This window comes from Chanos chanos, chromosome 12, assembly GCF_902362185.1.
Source record: "Chanos chanos chromosome 12, fChaCha1.1, whole genome shotgun sequence".
Classification (NCBI taxonomy): Eukaryota; Metazoa; Chordata; class Actinopteri; order Gonorynchiformes; family Chanidae; genus Chanos; species Chanos chanos.
In genome coordinates, this window is record NC_044506.1 from 18,821,951 (window position 1) to 18,842,786 (window position 20,836).

The window sequence follows — 20,836 nt, forward strand, 5'->3', positions numbered from 1 at the left end:
AAGCTCTACATTTCCCTCTAAATCTACAGAACCGAGGAGTTCAAAAGAAAGAGGTCAGAAAGGTCAGGGATTAAGGGGTCAGGGGTCACAGTCTGACCTGCTGGAGAGGCTCATGAGCTCGTGTTTGTCGGCGACGGCCGACTTGTCCTCCAGTTCCCACAGCAGGACGTTGATGAGGTGGGAGTTCCTGATGACGATAGGAACCTCCTCAAACATACTCTCATGACCTACACTGGCTTTCTTCAGCCTGCAAAAATAACACACAAACAAACAACAGTGAGTTTATTAAACCACCTTACACACAGATAAAGTTATACCTCACCACAGCAGGGTACACCGCACAAAAGTAGGCCTGGAATGAACAACCTGGTACCAGATCTGGTACTCAGTCAAAACCCAGCACTGCCAAGAGACCAGTGAATGGGTGAATGAATGAATGAATGAATGAATGAATGAATGAAAGAAATATCAAAATTGGAATGGTGCTTAGTCTTCTGGTGTACTGTAGTGACACACATTCGTGAAACATCATAGTCAATCAAACAAATTAAATTACTACTATGGGACAAATCAAACTGAAACGAGAGACGCAGTGATATGTTGGATAGAGATGCAGTTAATGTTGGGTGCCAGGCAGAAAACCTAGGCATACGTTCAATCTAATGTCAGATCAGAAATTCGGCAACTGTTTTATATTAATACATAGTCATAACCCTTTATAGGATAAACAAGCTTTTCCACAAAGGCTAAGGACACTTTCAAACAGCAATGATACATTTCTATAATGGCCACGGCCCACTGTATGTCTGTGTATGACAGCTTAACCCTTCACTTACTGGACAGACAAAGAATTTACAGAGATCTCTGAAAAATTTGCTTTCTATATGATTCTGGTGCAAATTACTCACTTAGAGTAGATATTACTCTGACTGCTCAACCGTAATGCTCAGCTGGTATCCGTTTACCCAATAGTGTGTTTGTGTGTGTTTGTGTGTGGAAAGCATAGCAGAGTAAGGTTTATAATAGCGACTAGGTCATTTGAGGATATTGTCACGAGAGGAATTAGCTTAATAAGTAGGAGATTTCCCAGTCTTTAGAGCGCTGACTCATGTCATAAACTAGACTTTTGACCTTGACGTGGGTCGTCTAAGCAGCTCTGGGAACAAATCACTCACATCAAACGATTCAGTGATTTCTCTGCTCCTCCAGCGCTAATCTGTCCATTAAGGAATGCACAGCAGAAGTTAAACTCCCGGGTTCTCCGGGGAAGAAATTAGCTTAGCGACAGTCAAATGTTATCAGAGTTTCAAAGTAATCAGAAAATAAAATAGAGAAAATAACTGGATGATGAAACATGAAGATACACAGAAGTAAACACAGTAGGTGGACACCATGGTAATATGCTCAGGGGAAATCTGACAGTATGTGTCTGTGTCTGCGTGTGTGTGTGTGTGTGTGTGTGTGTGTGTGCGTGCGTGCGTGTGTGTTTTTGTTTCTATGTATAAGTGTGTGTGCGTGTGAGTGTGTATGAGCATGTGTGTGTGTTTCTATGTAAACATGCGTGTGCATGCGTGCATGTGTGTGTGTGTGTGTAGCTGCCAGAATAACAGTAAAACTGTCACGTGAATGACGACAGCCCTCTCGTTAAAATCTCAATCACCCTCTGTGTCAAAGTGATCCGTTTTTAAATGACATCATAACTTTAAATCATATTATTTCTCACCTTCGTAGCCAAAATAAAATCAATGGAAAAGCTGTTCTCTGCTTATTTCTGTTTAAAAATGCCCCCTGCATCCCAACAAAGGACAACGATAGTATCATTCACCGCGGTAATTTTGCCTACAATTAACTGTTAATCTCAGTTTCACAAAGGTGCGTGCGTGCGTGCGCGTGTGTGTGTGTTTGTGTGTGTGTGTGTCCGTCCTACCCCTCAGCTGAGAAGTCCTTGTCCTTGCAGAGTTCCATCAGTTTGGGTGTCAGTCTGTAGGCCTTCAGTGAGAGCGATCCCTGCGCAGTCTTAATGGGATCTGGAAATGGAAGGGGGGGGGGGGGGGTGGTGTTACACAATAAGGTTACACAAAAACACCTGCCCCATATACACGCACACTCACACACACGCACACATACACACAAATGACCATTTATTACTTTCATCACTTTCCGACTGTATTTTCATTAGCTCCACTTATGACCTTTCTCTCTTGTCTACATTGTACAGCAGCGAAACAATACCGCCAGTATTGGAGTCTCAGGAAGAGTTCCACCCCTGCAAATCATAAGCCTATAACTCAAGACATGTAAACGAATTTTAAAAAAATACCAACAGCAACAACAATAACGATACAGTGCCATGAATGTGTCAGAGAGACACTAATGAATGAAAATTCTGTTCTGGGTTACACGGCCCTACAGACGCGAGAGGGCAGATTTGTGAGACGGTCGCTGTGGATTAATTCCTCTGTCAAGTCATGGGGACGTCTGGTGTCAAAAAGGCTTTATTAGCCTTCCAGTGAAGCCCCACAGAGCCATCACTCACCCTGCCTTTATGACAACCGCAGTCCAGATTTGAGTATTTATAGGACGGCACTGTCCTCTTTTTGACATGTTCAATGGTTGGGGTTTTGTTATTACGATGGAGGGATCTATCCAGGGACGGTTTGCCTAAAGAGCGAGAACACCCGTTTAGTGTGGCTTTGGCTTGGTCCTAAACATCTCCCAGTTTTGGCACCATCTCAGGACAGAGGTGTGTCATCTATGTGGGATTCACGGTTTAATTCCCGGCCGTACCACACTGGTCTAATGTGGTCGGAGCGTTCCAGGAAAACGTAACCGGTTACGTTCTTTTGGTCGAAAGTGTTAGACAGGCTTGGTTCTCAAAGCTTGTCCGTGGTCTCGGGTGTTCGTAGGAGTAGCATGCTTGACCAAGTCTGTTTCTTTGCTTGAGGAGGTAAAAAAAAGAAAACGTAGTAGGTGACATGTATGAGTGCAGTGGGGGGTGCTTTCTGGTCTCGCCCACTATTTGAGAAGAAGATTTAAGACAGCGATCATTTGGAACTAGACACTCCAAACTGGGAGAAAAATGGGACTAATTTTTCAAAACCAAAAAAAAACAAAACCAAAAAAAAAAAGGACAACTCAGAAAAACTCAGGAACTACGACTATCATCAGTGGAGTCCTTAGCAAACACACCTCGTCATTCTTTTGAATCTAGAAAAGACTAGAACAAAATTTAAAATAATAATAATAAAAAAAGAATCAGATAAAGAAAGACAAAAGAAAAACAAAGACAAAGAGCGGAACTTGACAGTCCAGAACAGTATAGAAAAGACCAGAAGAGATGGGAAGGGAACACAGCAGAAAACGAGGACTCGGACCAGACCGTGGGGATAAGCTTTAACCAAGTCCCCTTTATTGATGGGGAAGGAGCAGAGCAATCAAGCTTTGAGACAGAGCAAGGATGAGGACAGCCTCCAGGGTCAGGCCACAACAACCTGAGCAATCAGCCTGTCAATCAAAACAGACAGACACCAGAGGTATTAGGGTTAACACACTGCCTTGACCTCAACCAAGCAATGTTTAGGAGAGGCTGGAAACACACTGTATTTCCATGTGTTCCTTGACAACATCTTTTGGTATCTCTGTGTTCACACAGGTTAGGAAGGTTAGGAACAGCTTCTGAACACAATTTTCTTTGTGTGTTGATACAGAGTTAATACAGAGCCTCTAAAGTATTGATTTGTTAAGTCTGAGAAAGATTTCAGTAATGGTGTTAAAGGTATTAAAGCTAACAGTGCTTCCACATTCAGTTAGAACTACAAAATATTCTAGGATATTCCAGGATACAATAGAATAGAATAGAATAGAACAGAATAACTAACTGACAGATTAGTCAGGCTATAGGTAGGCTTGTCTGAGTAAGTACACAGACATATTAGTAAAGTTTCTTCTGTTTTTAGTGGATTTTCAGTAGATTTCCACAAATCAGCAAACAGCTTTTTTAGAAAGTGTGTTTTTGGTAACTCCATGAATGTTACAAACCATTAACAGAGATCAAACATGCCCTGTCTCACAGAGTCAAACGCTTTTGGAAGCCAATGAGAGCGAGGCAGGGGAATCATCGCGCTGTCACCTTGGTGCCAGTCCAGGACTTGACTTATGGCACCCGTTGCCCTTCTGAATGACTCTATTGTCTGTGCGGAGTGTTACGTGGGCACAGGGGCAGGACACTGGCAGACAGTGGGCGTCTGATATATATTTCTAGTGCTGGGCCTACTTTCTGGAACGAAGAAGAGAGGGAGGTTCTGATCCAGAGCCACATCTGGCCAGATGCAGGAAACTTACTGACAGAGGGAGAGAGAGAGAGAGAGAGAGAGAGAGAGAGAGAGAGAGAGAGAGAGAGAGAGCCAAGACTGAGGGGGAGGGAAGGGCAGGGTGGGGCAAATAAGAACAGTTACGGTTTTGTGCTTATGGTCAGGCTCCTCCCCCATAACCCTCTTCTCTCCATCAAATCGGGGCTGTAATCAGAGAGGGTGGACGGTAAAGACCGCTCGACTAAGGTAGCGATCGAGGGAAGGGGTGGGGGGACAGGTTTTCTGTAAATGGCATGGACACCCCACCCCACCCACGGACCAAATCAGTGGCACGTACACCCAACCTCTCGGTCTTTAGGCCCAGGGGCTGGGGGGGGGGGGGGCTAGGAAGACATCTGGTGGGAATTCGCCATAGGGACGTCCAGAGCGGTGGGGTAGGTGGGATTGAGGAGGATAGAGAAGCGGGACGGGTGTAGGGTGGGGGGGGGGGGGGGGGTGGGGGGGGTGTTGGATCAGCAAGCCAACCCCTCCAGCATTCCTGAAGGTACACATCAGCGCTCCGATAGCAGGCAAAATAAACACAGAGGAGGAAACCCTGTCTAGACGAGGCTGCTGCCGGGACTGCTACGCACACCAACCTGGTATTTACACAAGGGGGGGGGGGGGGGGGGCGCACACTCTAGCCAAAGTGAGGGATGCCGAGGAAAGAGAGAGAGAGAGAAACAGAAAAAAAGGAGAGGGAGAAAGTGAAAGAGTGAGAAAGTGAGGGAAGGAAGAGGGAGAGTTGGCAACCGAGATGGAGAGAGAGAAAGAGAGAGAGAGGGAGAGAGAGAGAGAGAGAGAGAGAGAGAGAGAGAGAGAGGGAGAGAGAGAGAGAGAGAGAGGGAGAGAGGGAGAGAGGGAGAGAGAGGGAGAGAGAGAGAGAGAGAGAGAGAGAGAGAGGGAGAGGGAGAGAGGGAGAGAGAGAGAGGGAGAGGGAGAGAGGGAGAGAGAGAGAGGGAGAGGGAGAGAGGGAGAGAGAGAGGGGGAGAGAGGGAGAGAGAGAGAGAGGGAGAGAGGGGGATAACAGAGCAGGAAGAAGCAGCATGCATGAAGAAGGCAGTGTGTGGAGAAACAGTGAGACTAAAAGAGCATTAGCGAGGCCGGTGAGACCAAAGAGAAACGTGGGAGCAGGTTCCCTTTAAGCAGCCCGACTGGCAGAGACAGGACTCCTCCTCACCGTAGATGAGCACCACAGACTCCTCGATGGCGTGCTGGTAACTGAACTGGGAGTCCAACAGGGCCCTGCTCACAAAGGAGCCGTAGAAAGTGGACTGGTACCAGCCGACATGCAAATGGTCAATGTTGACATGTCGTAGACTCCTCATCATCTCCATCTGATACTGAACTACAATGGGGGAGAGAGAGAGAGAGAGAGAGAAGAGGGGAAAAGAAAACAGAATTCAGTGATTGCGCATTTGTTAAAAAACCACAGCCAGAAGGCTTTTAGTAGTTTGAGTTCTGCTTTATTGTGTTGATAACCATCTCGTTATATGGAGTTCTGAGCGTTTTTGGAGCTACACCTAAAAAAAACAAAAACACATTAAAAAAAAACAAAAAACAAAAAAACAAACAAACAAAAAGCAGTACACAAAAAGCGGAAGTCAGGTTTGAGCTGGGACTTTTGAATTCTCTATACGACCCCCTCCATCTTTGTTTAGAAGCTTTCCTCCACTTCATTTGTCCATCCACTCATACTATTAATAAACAGGCGGGTCTGTATCTCATGCCAGATCTGGAAAACGGCTGAAGGACTCTCCTCCAGAGTCAGGAAAGCTAAGAAAGCTCTCCCCAGTTCTCTCTCAGCGATCGACCAGTCAGCACATCAAAGGCCATTTAAGGCCTGACGGGCACTTTGACTGATTCCAGATCAGTCTCAGATAAACTTAGGGATCTCTGACGGCTTGTGAGGGATATCACGGAGTGATCCAAGGTCAGGGCTTAGCGCGGCACAGAGAGGAAATAGTCCCTCAGCAGAGCAGGTGTCAACCTCAATCCTCAGGCACAGACCCACAGGGAAAGATGACAGAGAGGAAGAGAGAGAGGAAAAAAAAAAAAAGGGGGGGGGGGGAGATGAGGGCTTTTAAGGACAGCTTTTATTTGCCTCTCTCTCTCTCTCTCTTACTTTATCATCAGAACTGACCCACAGCTGCTGAGCTAGCCCCAGCCAACCGTGTGTCTGACACAGCAGTGAGCAGCAGGAGACAGGAGAAAGTGACTGAGTGACTGTGTGTGTGTGTGTGTGTGTTTTTCCAGGACAGCGTAGCGTACAGAACAGTGGAGTGTGTTATAAGTATACGTGCAGGCTGTGCCCTGGAGAGGAGACAGAGCAGGCCACAGGGGGAGATATTTCGGGAGCGTGGTCTCATCCGGCCCTGGGCCGTCACGCTCAGTGCCGACTCTGACAACGTCTCCAAAAACAGAGCCATAAATTGCCCTGCGGACAGAACGCAGGGCAGCGAGACACCACAGAGGAGCAAGGACCTCTTCACTTAGCCCTTCTGGACAAAGTCTTTCACACACACACACACACACACACACGCACCTTAATGTCCACAAAATTAATCTCCAGACACCCACATGAAGACAAACACAGTGACCAGTCTCTCACCTACATGCTCTGATATCGGATCACAACTGTTTCCTGCAGTTCTGAAGAACCACGTTTTATGTGTGTCCATTCCACTTAACTCAAACAATATCTTTTAATCTCGAAATTCTTCCCTGTGACAAATTACAGTCAATCTCAACAGAAGACTAAACAAGTAATTCTGTGGTGAAAAAAAAAGTTGAGGGGAAAAAAAAAAAAAAAAAGTATGCTTAAAGTCTAAAGGTATATAATTCTGATCATTTTTGCATTTTAAAAGCAAAGCCCACTTTGTCTGCTCTCATAAGCCTCTGGCTGTCTCATTTAAAGGGCCAGGAAAAAAAACATAATTACATGCAGTAATGTTTTTAAATGAAGCCATTTTACAAAAATATCTATATACATCCATGACAAAGAAAAAAAAAAAAGATATTTAGAACCTAAACAACGCGACACAAAAAAAAAAAAAAACGGCGAGCAAATCGTTCAGCCCTGGAGGGGTCTTGCTCCGAGGCGTTCACACAACAAAACGCCGCTCCAGAGTTTGAGACAGGAGGAAAAATTTGTACCATGTTGGGGGAAAAAAAAGAGGGGGGGGGGGCGCGCTTTAGGAAAAACAATGTCTCTTTCAGAATGGATATACACTTGGCTACATCAAAAGCAGGGAAAAAAGCATGTGCGCATTCCAATGAGTTGCATAGATTTAAAACCACAGACCCGATTTTTCAAGGACAAACGAGATGCAGGGAAAAAAAAAAAAAAAAAGAATAGAACACAGCACTAACCCAAAACCCACCAAAACATTTGAAACAACAACACAAAAAACAAGATAATGAGAGTCTTGCTTGTCGTATCCTGTAATTAACGGACTTTCTGAAGGAGAAAACACCACTCTAAAAGAAATATAAACGCGAGGCCAAATCCGCTGGATTTCGCATGAAAGAAAATTGGCTTTTTTATTTTTTTTATTTTTTATTTTTTATTTTTTTTTTGGTGAAGAGTTTCAAATACAATCCAAGGCTTCACATTAACTCCTTGACTTGTACCAAGGGTGCTTTGGAAGTCATGGTTTAGTAAAAAAAAAAACAAAAAAAACAAATCTCAGTGCTACAATTAAACAACCTGGTATGCCAGCACTCATTCATTTCAATCTGGCGACTGCAAAAAAAACAAAAAAAAAACAAAACAATTCTAACTGACACTGGCTGAATTTCTAAGGGCAGTTTACCCATTGAAGGTTGGGAAAAGGTTGGCAGTTTTTAAAACCCTGTGAACAAAAAAAGCAAAAGAAAGTACAATTTACAATTACTAGGGGGTAATTACAAGTACTAGGGGGAAATCAAATTAGCGAAACAGAACAGAAGGAATGGAGCTTCCGCTTAAAACACGAATAGTATGTGATGAATTTAATGAATTTTAATCCAAAACAGTTAAATGAATTTTAATCCAAAACAGTCGTACGTGCATTCGCAACCCAATGGATTGGCAGGGCTAACGCTCATGTTTGGAGAGAAAGTGATTTCTCAGACGTGTCGCCGTGTCTCTCAGGTAACGGGTAACTTAGTTGACTGCCCTCTCTCAAACAGAAAAACTGATCAAGAGAGAAAGTCCATAGATTTGTGTCAAAACATAAAAAAAAAAAAAACCTAGGAACTGAACGATATGCCTCTTTCTTACTAAAAAAAACTCAAGGTCTACTCAGCAATTCAGTCCTCCGCAAACTCTGATGGGTTTGACTAAGGTGTTATCAACACGGCTTTATTTCAGCCTGAAGTGACATTTAAAAAAAAAAAAAAACAAGTGAGAAGTAATACTAAGGAAAGAATACCATACTGGTATGCATTAACACCATCAGTAACCCAGAACAACCCCTCCATGGACATACAAACCATTGTTCTGAAGCGTAGAGGCCAAACGCACATGATGAACATGTTCAAGACACTTTTCCAATGTTTCTGTGTCGGCTGCAGACATAGCTACGACACAGCAGTATCCTACTCAGAGTGGTGTGGGATGTTACATATATATATATATACATATATATATAAAAAACAAAAAAAACGAGAGGGAAAAGAAAAGCGTAGCATTTGGCTTTGGGTTTATCAGTTCATTCGAGCAGTGTCTCCTCTACCAGCAGACCATTAACAGGAGTGAGAGAGAGGGAGAGAGAGAGAGACTGAGAGAGAGAGAGACGGAGAGAGAGAGAGAGAGAGAGAGAGAGAGAGAGAGAGAGAGACAGAGAGAGAAAGCAGGGGCTTGGTGAAAGGGATTTGCACACTGCCACCCTCATTTGTGGCTGACACATTCCCACAAGATAGCACAAGAGTCACAAGCTTTCTACCAGTGAGGCCGCCCGAGAGGGCGGCCGACACTGCACCTCTGATATCGAAGGAGGAACAAAACGAATTTGGAGGACGGTGGTGGCATGTCGGATTTACGTGAGAGAGAGAGAGAGAGAGAGAGAGAGAGAGAGAGAGAGAGAGAGAGAGCTAGAGAGAGAGAGGATGATGTGGTCGACATCTGTCTTTTGCGCGCCTTTTTTCATACAGCGAAAAGTTTCAGCAGAGAATGAGCACTAATAAGAGGGTGTCTTCTCTCTCTCTCTCTCTCTCGACAAGACTCGTTAGAGAAATTGAGCTACTCAGAGCTTGTTAGACTCGTGGAGCTGAGTATCTGTGGCCTCCTTGAAAAAAAAAAAAGAAAAAGAAAAAGAAAAAAAAAAGAAAAAGAAAAAAAAGAAAAAGAAAAAAAAGAAAAAGAAAAAAAAGTACCTTTGAGCTGTTCCAACACAATCTGCACATGTAACACGTTCCCTAATTCCATCGCCTCTGTGCGCTCGCATGTAATTACACCTCAGTTTCACACATTCCAAGATGTGAAGAGCAGTTACAACCAAGATGGACAGGTAAACGACTGAGAGAAACTATGTCAATTACAATTGGCTTTTACAAAGTGCTTTCAGTGAAAACATTTATTAATGGACGGTTACTGAGTCAGTCAGGACCTTTTTCACTGATAAAAGACAGAGACTAGGTGAGGACTGACACTAGAGCGACTGAATTGGGGGAAAATATATATATATATATATATATATATATATATATTTATATAAACAGAGGGCAAAGCTGCAGGAAACCATTTGTAAAAACACCACTCACGTAATTATGTGAAACTCGGTTAGTATGAACTAATGCAATGGAGACGTCCATTACCCTAAAGTAAACGCGGCTAACGGTCTCTGAAATCAGTATGCTAACGCTAATGAATAAAGTGCCTTCAGTCTTTATTGCATTATATAGTTTACCGAATTTAAATGTAAACCTCCACATCCACTCTTTTGTGTCTCTCATTCCTCTTATCCTCAGTTTCTCTCTCTCTCTCTCTCTTTCTGTCTCCCCCTTTCTATCTATCTTTCTCTTTCTTTCTTTCTTTCTTTCTTTCTTTCTTTCTTTCATCCAGTCTCTTCTGTCTCTCTCTTCTCAGATCAGCTCTGGTGTCAACAGACCGTCAGAGTGCCTCTGACCTTCACGCGGCAGAATGACTCACGTTGTCTTTCTAGTGCTGTTGCCGTGGCCACCACGCCATATTTCACACGCGGGCCTCGCATACGCCTGCTCGCTGCACTCTCACTGGGGACGGTGGTCCAGAGACTGGACGGTTAATGCCACCCTGTATCTTACCATTTGCCTCTTCTGAACACGCTCACCGTGGACTGCAGGGAGGGGAGGGGGGGGGGGGGGGTAAGGAAACATGCCAAAAAAAGTGCTTGGAGCCAAAGTGCTACGGCACCATCTAGTGACGAGAACATTTCTGAAATGATTAGGATAATGTTATGACAGGAACAGTTCTGAAGCATAGGCATTAACATAGGCAGACACCAGTGTGCTGGGAGATATGAAAAGACAATATGGAATAATATATTCTTCCAGACTTCTCCGTTAATCGATTTTGGACACATTTATGCTGGAGGACTCGACTAAGCCAAGCGGAGGGTCTTGGGAAAACGAAGGAGATGCAGGGTTTGCTGATTGGTTGAAGCGTGGAGGTCTGACAGAACCATGACAGTCACTCTGTGAGAGTTAAAGTGCACAGTGTCAAAGACATCGACACCTCGTAATAGGACCACATCCCAGGTCTCAGCACTCAATCCTCCACTCCTCTCTCTCTCTCTCTCTGGCAGGCAGAACTAAGCCTCTGTAAGACCCCAGTCCGCTGAAAGACTCCAAACTCTGGGGAGCACTGTGTGTCTGTGTGTGTGTGTGTCTCCTCCCCTTGCATGCTCCCTGCGTCCTAATTACAGCAGGAAAAAAAAAAAGATCATCTTCTCCTCATCCCATGAGATACCTAGCTGTCAATCATTTCCAGCGTTAGGTAACAGGACGACTACTTTAAACAGAGGGAGAACAGAGAGAGAGGAGGCAGAGCACTGTTTTCAGAGGTTGGACAGTTGGTGTACCCCTCTGTCTGGACCTAGGTGGACTCACAGAGGTTCTCTAACAGACTGCAAAAAAACATGAAAAATAATCTCATTCTCCGCTTTTTTTTTTTTTTTTAATCAGTTTATGCTATATAGAGCATAAACAGCTCCAATTTTGAGTTTTTAGTGTCAAATTATGGAGGTGTTGATGGAAACTAATCCCATTAATCCCCCGAGGACCTCCAGACACAGTGTGTGTGTGTGTGTGTGTGTGTGTGTGCGTGTGTGTGTGTGTGTGTGTGTGTGTGTGTGTGCGCGTGTGCGTGTGTGTGCGCGTGCGTGTGTGTCTGTGTAGTATCATCCCTTAATGGTGATGAGTATGCAGTGATTCATTTGACAAAATGATCTGCCCCAAAGCAAGCACAAATAGCCTAGCGCAGGCTAATTAAGATGGCTAAATAGTGTTAAGCAGTGATGCTAGGAGAGGTTCGTATTCATTATGTGTCAATCATTACTTATACAGCCCTGTGGAGCCAGCAGAGATTTAAGGTTTGTCAAGAAAGAGAGGGATATGGGATGCAGGGATTGAGAGAGAGATAGAGGGAGAGGGAGAGAGAAAAAGAGAGAGAGAGTCATGATAAAAATGGTGAAAGGGCTCTAACAAGAGAATTGAGACGAATTTGAGAAAACACAGCATCAGGGGAAAAAAAACAAAAGAAAAAAAAAAACCCAGAGTGAGAAAAGAGAACTGAGGACTCAGTGTATGGAGCGAGCTCATGACAGGAAATATTAAAAATATCACAGAATCAGAGCAGAGAGTGTAGAACAGACAGAAATACAAAAAGCTATAAAAGACAAAAAAAAAAACAAAGGGAGAGAGACAAAGAGGAGAATGAATGAATAAGGAAGATAAATAAATCGAAAAAAGGGCCCTGAGGTTTTTGGAGAGCAGACCTGAACCTACCGACTTTGCCAAGTCTGACCAAAAACAGGTCTGAGTAAACAGCCTATATCCTTCACGAGCTCTGCTTTCTGTCAGACGGCACGGGAGACGCCCTGTTTTATGACACGCGGGGCCCCCCGAAATATAAAACACGGGCAATAATGTTCCAGTACTATCCGTTAAGAAATCCCTCTGCGGCTGGGAGAGGCCCAGGGAGGGGCGCGTGCGGTGATAAGGCGGTTTCGGAGAAGTCCTTGCCGGTTCCTAGTCAGCCTTTTTTTTTTTTTCCACCAATGAGTCTTACAGATGGCAAGGATCCTGGGAGAAATAAAAATATCGCTCTAGACTGCTGACCAATGACGGAAGGACAAAAGCGTCCGAGCGGCGTAACCGGCGGCAACGGGGGGGGTGGGGGGTGTATGGGGCGGTTTGGGGACTGGGAAAGCCATTGGAAACCGTTCAGAAGGAGTCCCATTCGGAGAGGTTAACTATCTGAGATAGCTGAGGCAGAAACATGCATACAAGGCCTTGTCGAGCATACATCATTAGTCAAGGTCGCGCAACATATGGACCGTACGCAAATACAAGATACATTAACTCCGCTGTTCCTGATTAGGGGCCTCTTGAGTACGATTATGTTTCCTGATCTCAAGGCTGCATACAAATAACCTTTACCTCTTTTCCTGCCTTTAGTTCCTTCTTTCACAGATCTGACATAGATGAATGTCTGCAGAACACACACCAAACATGCATGTGTGGAACTGACCCATGCCCCTTCCAAGAGTATTCCCTCCAAGCTGGGAAAAAAAAAGGGGGGGGGGGGCTAGAGGGGGCGGGTTATGCTCCCCAGAGTAGCCTTGTACTTTTTAGCTGGAACGGTAGCTAGTTGGTGTGGTTATGGATGAAGGCCACACCAGGACTGACAGCAGACACCAAAACTAATTCTCTCCACTAATCTCACAAAAGACAGGGACATTTCACAAAGGCGCCTTAGCTCTGTGCTACTACAATACATGGTCTACAATACAAGGTCTCCATTTGTGTATGTGTGTGTGTGTGTGTATGTGTGTGTGTGTGTGTGTGTGTGGGCATGTCCACAGGAGCTTTGTTCTGGCTGCTTTAACTGTACCAGGCTCCCGTTCAAGAGGAGAGGGCAACAAGAAGCTGGCAAATCCCAGTCTCAAACAAACAAGCTCCCAGCAGAATTGTTAAACAAAATGGTTCTATTAGTGTTAGTTCTATTAGTGTAGTTGTTTCTATTAGTGCCACAGCAATAAGAAAAAAATATAGTTTTATCAAAAAAATGAGAAGTTTTTTGGAAAAACTTTTCGTTTTAAGAAATGCTCTGTCCTGAGGGGTTTGGAGTCGACTGCTTATTAGTGGCACATAAGCGGATCATTAACAGGTAATTAGCGGTTCGCACTGCGTTAGCAGTCGCTAGGCTCCTCAGCACCAACCTGCAGCACGTTCATAAACACCGCTCCACGTCGATGCTAATTAGTTCCTCTGACACCTCAGGCTCCGCTTCAAAATAACCAAACCATGTGAGAGCCACTAACACGGCTGCCATTTGCCATTGTGGCAGCAATGATGCTACCCTTCCAACCTACGGATTAATTTCATTAGCCTAGCACACAGCAATAATCACAAAGTTTTTTTGTTTTTCTTATTTTATTAGGCTTTCTTTTTTCATTTTGCTTTCTCGAGTTTCCTTCTTTTTTTTTTCTTTTGCACTTCTTGATTTTCTTTAACACTTTTTTTTTCTTTTTCTTTCTTTTTTGGCGCTAACCTGATGTGCAGCAATGACGCAAAACAGGCAACGTGACGTCCAACTGTGACCTCAAGCAGACCAATTCTCGGAGCTGATACAGCAATTTCACTTCAATGGAAAAGGCCACTAGGCAAGCTGAGTCATGGCTTCTTTAGTTCAGCGATGCTTTTGTCTTCTTTTAGAACCAGTGGAAGGCCTGATTACTCACACCATCATTGCAAACCCCTGCAATATTGCAACATCATGCATTTCTCTAACCTTTTTTTTTTTTCTTTCTTCTTGCAACTCGCCACACGCTCGCAAGTGAATACCTTTGCCTCCGTCGCCGTGCCGACAGTAGGTAGACGAGTGGCGCTTAGGATGAGAGGGTGAAAGAACGGTTTGGGTTGGGGGCGATTGGGGGAGTCATTAACGGCATTAGTGTTTTCATCCTCTTTTGCTGCCCTCGTGCGAAACAAACCCTTTAAAAAAAAACAAAAAAAAAACCAAACAAACAAATAAATAAATAAATAAGATGCCCTCAATACCACCTCCGCCCTCCGCGTGGTGTTCCTGGCAAAATATTCGACTTAACAACCTGGGAGACCGAACGGGGTCTTGTTCGGTGTGCAAAGTACAGATAAGTGTATCGGCTGACGCAGACATTCACACACGCGCGCACACACATATATATAAGCACTTAGGCCTCAATGCTGCCAAGCACTTTAGCCATTCCCCTCACTCCCCCACCTCTTCCTCCTTTCCCTGCCAGCAGGAGAAATGAAGAGGTGAAACTCTAATTAAGGAGGAGTATAAAGGCTGTGTGTGGGTGATCCCCAGTCTGGGCTGAAGCTACACAGAACATACAGTACCATGACAACAGCCGAGACACCGTCATATGAACGGCGTGACACGATGTCTGTCATCTATGCATCAACAAACAGAAGCTTCGTCCGCAACGAGAGTCAATATCGTTTTCTCTCTGATGACACCCATCTATCCAAATGAGAAATTAGTGAAAATAAATGTGGATGTATGAATAATTCTGGAATAATGTGAGGTTTGCACAAATACGCAGATGAAAGGTTTGAAAATGTGTCACGGAATCTAAATTGGGAGAGGAAGGAATCGTGGCGAACACGTACAAGATGCGTAGGCAAATCGTACAACGGGACTCTGTCAGAGGCAGACAAACACACAACTATGTCTAAATGGCCACACAGACGCGCACACATTCCTGTGGTCCGAAAGCCATGGCATGGACGTTGGCCATTAGGGTAAAAGGCGGTCCAGTTGGTGAAACGGCGTAACAGGATAGAAACATGGCCCTTCTGGGTATCTCATTAGCAAGGCAGAACCATCCTCCAGGCAAGACAGAAGAGAATCGGAAAGAGGGAAAGAGAAAGAGAGAGAGAGAGAGAGAGAGAGAGAGAGAGAAACCATGGAGAGAAGAAACAGCCTGGGGGGAGGACTGGATGAAGGGGGTGAACTTTAAAGAAAAAAAGAAAAATAAGTTGAGACGCAGATCACAAGCTGCTAAGTAGTGTGTGTTTTTCAAAGCCTGTGTTTCTCAACCTCCCTCACGAGCTGCCAGAGTAGTAGTGGTGGACATCACTGGTGTGTGTGTGTGTGAGGTTGTGGGGGGGGGGACAGTGCTCATCTAATCTGATCTAACCCAAGATTAAGCGTGGCACTAATCTGCGCCCGCCGGCGACCCTGGCACAGGCGAGCGTTGCGTGCCTCACCGTCCAGAGGGCAAATAAAAGAATGAGGTGCCGTGGAATCTCTGTCGGAACAGAGAGACTCGTTAGGAGCGCGTTGGCGTTTGCAACGCAACGAGGCATCCTTGGGGCAACAACAACGGTTGCTTAACCCCTGCCGATGAGCAGGAGGGGTTAAAACGCACAAGACACTCGCGAGACCCAAAAATAAAAAGACGGCAAAAACAGCATGGTTTGGAGTATGCCGGCTCCCCGGGAGGGCAAACTACATCTCCCTCGGGCATGATTTCCCAGTTAAGTTTGTTCGGCTCTTTTAACTGCTGTGGCATGTGACCACTGGATGTTTTCAAGATGAGGGAGCAGGTGACGGTAGCACTGATGGATTAGATAGTGAGTAATACCTAAGGGGCGGGAAAATGAGGGGAAAAAAAAGTGAAGCTTTACAGTATAATTTGCCAAACCGGGAAAGCGAGATGAGATCAAACTAATTAGCATAAGAGATGCATCGGTACCTCTGAATCAAAACAGCTGCCATTCGGACGGGCCACGAGAAGTACCCCCTGAAGAAATACGGCCGAGGCGTACGGTTGAATGGTTCCTACTCGAGTTCATCTGGGAATGGGACCCACGCCCCAGCCATTCCATACAACAACGCCGGAATCCAGCATCAAGCTAACAAGCTTACAAGTTCCTCCAAGTTCTGTAATTCTATTATTAGGGGGAAAAAAAAAAACAAAGGAAAAAAAAAAAACCAGGGCATTTGCCTTTGATACTGGCCATTTCTCATGGTTTAATGGCATGTGCTCTACAGCACACATGTTTTAAGAGGACAGGCAGCCCTAGCTCAGAGCCATTTGTCTGGGGGGGGGGGGGGGGGGGGGATGCATGTGGGCCAGATCGTCGCTTGGTCCTGGGTGTAGGGGGTGGGGGGGCTTCGCAGCCCAACGGATCCAGTGTAACTCTCAGAGCGGCGGGGGCACAGCGAGGGGCGGGAGACAACAAACGCAAACCGCCGATCAATCTTCGCATTTAAATAATCAATGAGACGCGAGAGGAGCGGTCGGCCCAGGGGGGGCAGGAACAGGGTCATCAATCGGAGACCGCCGTCCCATAGCTCTCGAGACTGCACCTCGAGCGCTCTCACAACACACACACACACACACACACACAAATTATAACAGAACGTCTGGCACCGCTTTTTGAGCTGAAAATGCAAAGTGTCATAAAGTTACCAAGGTGACATGTCCATCCCATTCCCCTCCACTGCAGTATGAATGTAACAAACCTGCATATCCATCACTACGGCCGAGCGCTCACCAAAGCCGTAAGGCGGCTCTCGTCGGCCTGACACAAGCTAACAAACAGCCTAAATGGACAATCTATTCCCTTCACACCTCTGGCTGGGTCCGTGTTAATCAGCGAGATCATTTTCACAATGAATACTCAATTTTTCTGCCAGGAAATATGAGCATGGGATCAGCCCTGACAGCAGGAAGCTGCAGTCTTTAAATCACACTGTGTTATTTATGTGTTTATTAGACAGGCCGTCACCCCCGCCCCCCCCCCCCCCCCCTTCATCTTCACTCCCTCTTGTCTCACTCATTCAACAGCCTCTCCCTCTCTCCCTCTCTCTCTCCCTTTTTCGGCCTGACGTACCCTTATTTTTTGCGTAGTCCCACACTGCCACCTGCTGGTAACTTAGAGATACTACCCTGAGGTTCTCCAGCCTCTCGGTTGATTTACTGTCAGTGTAGAGTAGAGTTAGGGCCAGTAACTTCAGCTTCCATTGCCAAACACTTTAGAGATACAAAACATTCTGTCTCTAATCAAAGCTTCGACAGCGCTCTTGTCGCCTTTCCCGACCACAGCTCAGGCAATCTAGACGAGAAATTCCTACAAACACAAGCCAGCTTTTCTTCAACTAATTATGTCATTTGCTAGTGCAAGTTTGGCAGCGCCACAGTGAACCAGTAACTGATTGCATGGTTTCTTCTTTTTCCAGTGAGCAACTCTGGTTTTGTCTTAATGTTGAAAAGTGAGATGGTCAGCGAGATGACATCGTTCCTTGCTGTCTTGAGTGGTCCGTTAATGATCTGCACGTGTGGCTGATCTAACATCGCAACGTGCGCTTGCGTGCATCAGACTTTTCCCACCCATGAAGGAAGGTTATTTGTTCTACGGCACTTTTTTGCGTATATATTTGTTAATGAAGTGATAAGCAGATCAATACTTTCCTAAAAGATTGGCTTTATTCCCTGTGAGATGGATTAGCACCTACTCATCCGTCATGCCAGGAGGATGGTCAACCTCCAGAGCTGAGTTATTGTCAAGATACAAGTTACTACTGTTAGAGGCACTCAGGGTAAAAACCTCAACTGCAGGAAGTTGTCCATTTCTCTCTCTCTCTCTGTCTCTCTCTCTCTCTCTCGTTCTCTCTGGAATCGAAAGCAAAATCCAATTCCATGCGATGTGATGCATGTGTATACACTTGCCCCGACAAAGAGAGCCGACAAGACTGGAGTATGTGCGTTTTCTCGGCACAGCAGGGAAACGAGGGCATAACCTCTGTAGTGAGTCATAAAACAAACTTCTGTAGAGAGGAACTACGACAAACTGATTACAAAAGCTACTAATTAAGTTCTTGCGAGTGAGCTGTGTTAGAGAACCATCTTTTTTTTTTTTTTTTTGGTCGAGCTCGCTTAGCAAGTGTCTTGGGCATACAAGCATCCTGTAATTACTACTGCTGATAAATCCTGCTAATGAAAAAGACACTGGACCAAGGCTCAGGGGACATCACTCACATAGCGTAACCACACTGGCTTGGCTTAGCTTGGTTTGGCTTGGCTTAGCTCAACTTGGTGGCCAGAAAAGAACCGGAGAGCGGCGCCTTCCGTATTGTAAACGTGTCCAGATACGTTGAGGTCACCCAGAACAAAGACGCTGGTTTTATTTCCAGTACCAGAGCGTTGTAAACATGGTTTCCGCCGACATACTTGCTTCATTTAAGCATAAATCACTCAAAAGAAAATATACTACGCGTATGCATGAACACATTAAAACGGAAAGCAGGCCATCTGGATACACCCACGCAAGAAAAAGCACATTAAGAGAGGCAACAATAAACACATATGCATAAAGGTGTTTGTATCTATACACAAACCCCATTATCTGCCACCCGGGTGCTCATATACAAGCATGTACACAAAGTGCCTATGCACTCAAACAAAGAAGAACACAGTACAAAGCTATGTAATGGTACATTCAAATCATCAGGGATGGTTACCATGCTGAAGGGGGTGTTGTTCTCTCCAGCAGGTTAAATGAGCCCCCCGCGTGCCCACACTCACTGTGACACAGTCGCTCCTCAGAAGGCGAAAGGACCAAAGAAAAAAAAAACCTGGTGCTAAACTAGAGGCAGAAAGATTAGAAAATAACAGCTATCAGAGCTTTGCAAGTCCAGCATTTGACAGGAGGGAGGGAGGGAAGGAGAGTGTGAGCATTAGAGAGAGAGAGAGAGAGACATGTAGGCAGCTGGAAGCCGACGCTGCCTGCCTTGGCCCTGGTGGCACAGTCCATAATTAGACACAGCAGTGCAGTAAACAGCCAGCATGAATGGGACTTAGGAGAGTATGCTGCTGCCTGGGATGCCAACTCCAAGATTTAACACAGCTCTCAGAAACTCTGCTTAAGCCATACACAAATTAATCTTCTACCAACTCCTGCTCTCAGAACAACCAAAATTTTTCAAGTCCAGAAAGAGATAATGAATATCTTTTGTTGACTTCAGTGAAACGTCTTTGGCCAACCGTGAAGCGTCGAGCTGGAAAAACCGAAACTCCACTTTAGCTCCAATGGTACTGTTGCTTACATTTCCAGAAGGGCCCTTACAAAGATGAACACTTAATCACGTTTGCTACTGTTTTGTTTCCAGCTGGATGACGTTTGCCATGAAAACATTTGTCACTGTTACTTCTGGTTCTTTATACTTAGACATGAGCATGTGGCCATCATACAGCATTTGGGTGGCAAGTCATGGCTTATCTCCAGTTCAGTTCCATACACACAAAAAAAAAAAGGTTCGAGTGACACTGTGTCTGCTGGCTCCCTCCATTTCTACTCCAAAAAAGTAGCAGATGAACAGATGTGCCAGACTTGGCGTGGAGGAAGTGAGAGAAGGAACCTGTGTGTAAAATGTCTTGATTCCTTAAGCCCTCCCTCCCCAATCTCCATGACCCCAAGGCATAAGCTATTCGGACCGCAGAACTTTCTCTCGAGAGACACAAACTGGCACACTCCAATGCCTCCTTTACACAAAGTCCACTTCAGCTTTTTTTCCCTTCTTCTTCTTCTTCTTCTTCTTCTTCTTCTTCTTTTTTTTTTCGAGAATCAAACAACTCTTCGGGTGAAGCAGGGTCAGTAGACAGCAAGAAGCAGCCTCAGGTCGCAGAGAGCTCTCATCACGGGTGGAAAATGAAAGCGATTGTTACCGAGACGGCGATGCGGATGAAGGAGACGATGCCAATTCTCTCTCTCTCTCTCTGTCTTTCTCTCCCTGTCTCTCTCTCTCTCTGTCTCTCTCTCTCTTTTCTCTTTCTCTCTTTTTTCTCTGTTTCTCTCTCTCACCATCTCAAACAACTGTAATAAATAAGGCAATTGTGTGAAGGGGGGAGGGGGGGGGGCATCCATACTCCTCATTACCGAACAAAATTTACACCATTTGTGGTGCTCACAGTTCCAGACTCCACTCTGCATGTATGAGTGGTACATAAATATCCTCACCCTGCTCGGTCTGTTGTCTGGTTACTCAGAAGGTCTTGTGTGCTGGTGACTGTGAGAGAGGGGACATGGGGAGAGACTGCTGTGATAATTTCCCACTACAGCATCATCCCACGCAAGTGGGACTACTCCACACAGACGTATAGTCAAGGGGATTACATTACTGGTGCTAAACTCTACAGGATGACAAGAAATCCTCTGGCAAGGGCCCAAATCCCAAACAAAACCAGTTTCAGTGCTCCATTTAGAATTCACTCCATCACAAATATCTCTTCTTTGCTGAGTGTTAAGTA

The 20,836-nt window shown here is 45.2% G+C and overlaps 1 protein-coding gene across 1 annotated transcript in view; it reads right to left on the reverse strand.

Annotated features, from left to right (window-relative positions):
- eif3hb (eukaryotic translation initiation factor 3, subunit H, b) overlaps nt 1–20,836 on the reverse strand; it is a 51,698-nt gene that overhangs the window by 15,399 nt on the left and 15,463 nt on the right. The window contains exons 3-5 of the mRNA XM_030788994.1: nt 5,530–5,697; nt 1,928–2,027; nt 98–247 (exon numbers count right to left, since the gene is read on the reverse strand). Coding sequence (XP_030644854.1) covers nt 98–247; nt 1,928–2,027; nt 5,530–5,697 — 418 coding nt within the window. The remainder of the gene's footprint in view (nt 1–97; nt 248–1,927; nt 2,028–5,529; nt 5,698–20,836) is intronic.